This window comes from Acanthisitta chloris, unplaced genomic scaffold, assembly GCF_000695815.1.
Source record: "Acanthisitta chloris isolate BGI_N310 unplaced genomic scaffold, ASM69581v1 scaffold21631, whole genome shotgun sequence".
NCBI classification, from domain to species: Eukaryota; Metazoa; Chordata; class Aves; order Passeriformes; family Acanthisittidae; genus Acanthisitta; species Acanthisitta chloris.
This window is the reverse complement of record NW_008655722.1, coordinates 1-6050: the sequence shown is the minus strand read 5'-3', so window position 1 is coordinate 6050 and position 6050 is coordinate 1. Positions and strand designations below refer to the sequence as shown.

The 6050-nt window shown below is 41.5% G+C and overlaps 1 protein-coding gene across 1 annotated transcript in view; it reads right to left on the bottom strand.

Moving 5' to 3' along the window:
• Positions 1 to 3344, bottom strand: part of CFAP221 (cilia and flagella associated protein 221) — a 19479-nt gene extending 16135 nt beyond the window's left edge. The window contains exons 1-5 of the mRNA XM_009084047.1: positions 3206 to 3344; positions 2685 to 2785; positions 1616 to 1702; positions 1423 to 1518; positions 1109 to 1209 (exon numbers count right to left, since the gene is read on the bottom strand). Coding sequence (XP_009082295.1) covers positions 1109 to 1209; positions 1423 to 1518; positions 1616 to 1702; positions 2685 to 2785; positions 3206 to 3344 — 524 coding nt within the window. The remainder of the gene's footprint in view (positions 1 to 1108; positions 1210 to 1422; positions 1519 to 1615; positions 1703 to 2684; positions 2786 to 3205) is intronic.
• Positions 3345 to 6050: the final 2706 nt, after the last annotated feature.

Genomic DNA, 6050 nt, shown 5'->3' with positions numbered 1-6050 from the left:
GAAAGAAAATTCCCGTTATTTAAAACTGTATTTTGTACTCTAATATCTGTATTCTGAAAATGTGAAAATTCTGTGTACTTCGGCACTAAAATGGAGCAAATAACCAGAACCACATCATGCCTAGAGGTACCCAGAAAGTCAGGAGTTGTGTTCAGTCCTGTAAGAAAGCTGTAAAATTACTTCTGCTGGATACACTAGAGATTAACAGATTAAAGAGGATTAGAAAAACAAACAAACAAACACACAAATGTTCATTCTGCAATGCTGGACTCATTTTTACTGCACAACTTCGTATGTTCCTTGTATGTGCCTTGTCTTTTCATAGTTCTGTGCTTCAGTGAGATTCATGAGTTGCTTTCAGCTTACAGGCTAAGACCTGCTAAGACCTTCCGTTCCTAGAATTCACTCAGATCTTTACATTAACAAAAAAATCACCATAATTACAAGCAATAAAGCCAATATACTGCAGAACTAGACCCTAATGAACAGGATCTGCCTTCTTCTTTTCCCCTTCCCAGTTCCAATTAACAACTGTTACCAATTACTTTTGGAGAACAGTCAGTGTTACATCCACGCAACAGAGTCAAGCAGTCTGTGCCATTCAGAGCTTCACATCAGAAGATCACTTTAAATATTTTCAAATAGAAGTAGCAAATCTAATGACTGATAAATCTTTGGACTGAGATTAGGTATTTGCCAGCACTTCCACCCTACCACACCTTCATTTTCAGAACCTTTCATCTTGAAAGGAAGATCCATTCACTTAGGACCTAATCCTAAAATGAGCACACAGATTACAAATAATAGCCATTCTGTTTCACCATACAATGAGTGGAGTTAGACTAACGTTACCACATTAGACTAACTGAAAACTCAGTTCCATCTCTATTATCTTTATATATTCATTAAACACATATAAGCACAGCATTTACTTTACTGTTGATGAGCACCTGAAACAGTTCATGTCCAGAATTATTTTGCAGTCCAGATGGCAGATTAACTCCTTGAAGCTTCCAAGATATTAAGTTGTACAAATAAAGGAAAACAAGATTTTTCTGGTTTTGGGCATTTCTCACAAAATGTGGACAAATGTCTATCCTTAACTCACCTCTGACCAATTGGTACACCAGAAAGATTTATAGATGATGGAAATTCTACAACATTCACAGCAGGGTAAGCATGTACAGGAACAGCTAAGGTATCATCTCCCTGAAAAAAAAAGTTGCAAATATTTATTCCTTACAATGACTAAATCATAGAATCATAGAATGTGAAGGGTTGAAGGGACCTTAAAGACCATCTAGTCCCAACCCCCCTTGTTTTGGGCAGGGACATCTCTCACCCGACCAGGTTGCTCAAGGTAAGGCTCATAGCTCTTTAATTCCATTAGAGCTTTAACTATATTGTGTGATAAATCCTCACCTCACAGTGAATTCGGATGCAGTCGTAGTAATATCGCCACTCGTCAGGATAAAAATCAACAGTAACCACATATGACAAACCAGGGACAAGCTGATGCTGGAAAATGACCCAAAACAAGACCAGAGGCATGTAAAATATGGCACAAAACCTGTGCTGCATGCAAAGAGCAGGGTGAAGCCTTTCTGACACTTACTGTTTTGTTGTACTTGATCTGAAAATACTCTGTCTGGGGTGGTATTATGTGAAGGTTTATTACATTGGCAGAGATGTTTATCAGCTTCTGTAGAACAAAAGAAAACCAAAACCACAAGACTCTTTACAATATAAAAGGTCATAAGAATGCCAACTATACTTTTTGCAAGTCCTTCCATAGCAAAGAAGTCATCCTTTTTACTTTAGTAGAAATAATTCTGAATATGCCCTGAATTTAGAAGAAAATTAGGCAAATATTATGCATTTTTATTCTTTGGAACCAAGTCACAATTCCTTACCAAGAATTAATAGTTAGTCTTGCTGAAACAGATGCTAGTGCCGAATCAAATCCTGTTCCTGTTCTGCTTATGTGGAAAAGCAACAAAAAAGTGAAACAATTTATTGACCACTTTTACAGAAGTCTGAAGCAACAGGAGTTACGTAATACTCCATGGTTTTGGTTTGGATCACAAAGCAACAAACCTTTGGATGGTGACAGTTCCTGCATCTTGCTTACTTTCATGATAGCTGGAGAATTTAGTCCACCATAACCACCCAACCTCTGCCTCAACACACTTACCACATGAATAAAGAAGGCAGACAAAAGGAAAGCAGAGAGAAGAAAAGGAAATGCCCAAATCGTATCACAAAGATAGTAATCAAACCTATGCACTGAGTTTCCTTCCTCTGAATAAACTGTCCTTGGCAGAAGGCCAGAGGTGCTTTCAAAACTCTTCCACCAGTGAACATGTTTGCAGACACAGTGACAGTCCAAGTACACTTTGAAAACAAGTCTCTTATGGAATTCATGAATCCTTCACTCATGATGTGCAAATCACATATCAGTAACACTCCTTGCAGGCACAGGAAGCAGAAAGCAAAACAGGGAGTGTACAGGAGGGGGATGCACACAGCATGGCACTCATCTGTTTGGTGACCTCAGGGCCACTGATTTTTGGTGCTGCTGTTTAGAGCACTCCACAGAGCAAAGGCCTCACAACCACAAGCAGTCTCCTCAGATTCTGCTGTCCTTTTACAGGCAACAAGGGGATCCCTGCTCTGGCACTTACCAGTGTCTGTTGGTGATGTTTTCCAACTTCATACCCTCCATAGTGTAGCACAGCAGGCTCAGCCTGTACAACCTTACTCCTCTGAAGTTCTGAATAAGTCTCTATAGATCATAAAACAGGGAGAAAAGGAGACCAGATGAAACACAAATGATGATTGCTACTTACATTGATTAAGTCTATTTATGTTATACCCAGTGTATTATAGAGAAAAAAAGGGGACAGATTATTTCTCCTGTTAGGTAAACATGAATCTTTAAATGGAAAGTTACGGCAGCAGATCCATGACCCTGCCACCAGTTTATCTCTTGGCATCACGGCTTCAACAAGCCACCCCAAAACTTTAGGGTCAGCCAGGATCAGGACAGCCACTATTTCTTTCCTGACTAACTCTCCTATGATTTGGGCTCACAGCAAGCTGCAATGTGAGCAGCAGGATGGGAGGTTTGCCTGTGAGCTGCCAAAAAAACCCAAACAAGCATCTCCTAGGATTGCTCCAGAACAATCAGAGAGCAGAAACTTACTTGATTCCAGCAGGTGATTGGGGACAGCATGTCTTTTTTCAGGTTTCTCCACAAGGCTGTCCAGAAGGGCACTAGGCGTTTTCTTGAAGGACTTCCTAGGGACAGTGATGTCTATGGAGGCCGAGTGAACTACATCCATGTTAGGACAGAAATGGAGTCTCAATGGCACAAAAAATCCTCAGTACCTGGGGTCAAATCAAAACAGCATAATCATCAAAATGTCATCACTTGCACTGGTAACATCTGCTGCCTAAAACTGCCTCAAAACATTTAGGAGAGGGAATTACTTTTTTCTCTACTGAAGTAGATTACCCTGTGTGTGCTAAGCACAAGGAGAGAGTGATTCCAGGAAAGCTTGCTCCCACTGCAAGGCCTAGCACTTTGGGCTTGTTCATCTCTTCTAAGGTTTATTGAGGATGTTTGCCTTTCATGTCTGTGTAAAACATCTCTTTCTTCACGTCCCCCAGCACAGAGGAGGAGAGGAGGTTCTGGTAATTCCACTATCCAAACTGATTTCTGCAGAGATATTATTCCAATCTCTCCTGAGTGTTTGAGTTGTTAACTTGCAGCTTAATTTTTAAGTTTTAAATATTAATATGAGGGATAAGAAAACGGGTGTTTGAATCTTTTGTTTGGATAGCATCATCTGAGTTATTTGTTCAGTGATGATAACTGTAAACTCAGAGAGCCACGTGCATTACAGATCCTGTGTTAAGTATGCACAGTTATCAGAACATAAACTTCTCTAATGACAAGTGCAAATATTACACAATAAAGACACCAGACATGATCCATCCACCAAAAATTATCTTTGGATATGCAGCACATAGCCCTTGGCTCTTGTATGAACTGCATGGAGAAAAAGACAGGATACTTTTGGAACGAGAACTGAGTACAAAATCCACACTCGGCTTTTCCGTCCTCCAGGAGGGGATTGAAAACCTTTCATTTTCTATCTTGTTCTTTGTGAACAGAAGGTGGGTGAGCAGCACAGGATGGTGAAGCATAGATATTCCTGCACAGCTGGACTCACCCAATGCCAGACAACACAGACTCCTCCTGCCTGGCTCTGCTCATGAGGCACGTTCCTGCTCCTGGAGCAGTGGCACAAGGACTGGTCAGCTGCTTGGACAGGAGAGTTTGGCTGTATGATCCACACTGTGGCAGCACTCTGAGATTCAACAGTTCCAAAGCTGAATCACTACTCTACCTCCCCCATTACATTTTATGGTCTCATCTCTGCTATCTGTCTGGTTTTCCAGTCTGCTTTATATCTGTCAGGCAGAAATTGAGAGGTGCTTCAAGCTCATAAAACACTGGTTTGACTTATGGCCCTTGTGCAGTATTAAATAATAAATAAGCAAGAAGCTTAGCATAATGTGCCACCAGAACCCTAGCCTTGATATTTTTCACTCCATAGCTCCAAGTACAAATTTTCCACTTGTAACAGAAAATCTGTAAGATTAATAATGCATCTGTAAGATGCATTATTGTGCATGTATGTGCAAATAACTGTTTATGAGTGTAAATTTCTTTTGAGGTACTGAGACCAACCAAACTCAGACAAAAACATGCTAAACCAATCCTAAACACAGGGACAAGGCTTGAATTCTTTCCACTTGTGATGTTCAGCTTTAATTTATACAACTGCCATCCTCCTTCTCCTGGTCAGCATTCCCATGGGGAGTGCAAGGTTTGGAAAGGTTTAGGCTGAGTTATATTCCCAAAGGATTCCTGGTGTAACCTCATCAGTAATTTACAGTGTAACCTCATCAGTAATTTACAGTGATGCTGCCAGGGTGGCTCAGCAACTTCAGTGACACACTGTGTGCTCCTCAGAGGGCTAACACAGGACAAAGCTTTAAACTCCTGGAATCTCTGTCGAGCTGATGGTCTTATATTTCCCAGGATACCTATGTCTATCCTTATCGAGCCTTTTTGTGCAAAGCCACTCACTGCAGAGCTGCAAAATCCTGGGAAGCAATGGCTAAACTCACCCCAAATGCCCTCGAACCAGGCTATCACCCTTCTCTTGGGCTTTCCGTGTCCCGGAGCTCCTGGCACAGCTCGCCAGGCTGAGGGCTGCAGTGTAATGCCAGCACAGACCCTTGGGCTCAGCTCGGCCCTGCTTGGCTCTGTTGGGCTCTGCTCTGCTGGACTCGGCTCTGTAAAAGATTGCATATGAGTTTGTTCATTAAACCCTGAATAAAACTATATGTAAAAGGTATAGGGCAAATATATTCAGAAAACTTTAGAGAAATATTCTAAGTAAAAGAATTTACTTAGTACTTAGAAAGGGGGGGGGATGAAACAAAGAAGCTAAGAAAAAAGACTAATCAGTGATAGACTGGGAGTTTCTTACTAAGCAGCTGGCGCAGCTGGCGTCACTTGTTTGTTTGTCCTTGCTCTACACTGACATGGACACTTCAAAGAGAGGAGATAGTAACCAGGGCCAGGAAGGAAGTGATATGAGGAATGGGCCCCAAGAAAGGAATTTAGGGATGCGCCAGCCGGGCAAACAAAGTAAGATCCAAAAGGTAATTAAGAACCTGCTGAAGCGAAACAAGTCAAGGCAGAAGCTCACAGCAGGATGTTATCTTATCTTGCCCGACGTGTAGAACACTAACCTTAGGATTGCTTTAGCTTATTAACACAAGGAATACCGCACGTTAAGCAATATATGTAAAAAGGCCTAAGTGTAGAATAGAAAATATAGGTAAAAAGTTAAAAGGTGCACAACAGGTCGGGGAACCTACACACGAAAGCGCCGAGACGGGAATCTCCTGCTCTCCGATCACAAGGAAGTGAGAACAGACTCCCGAGCAACACCGGGAACAGCGTCCCT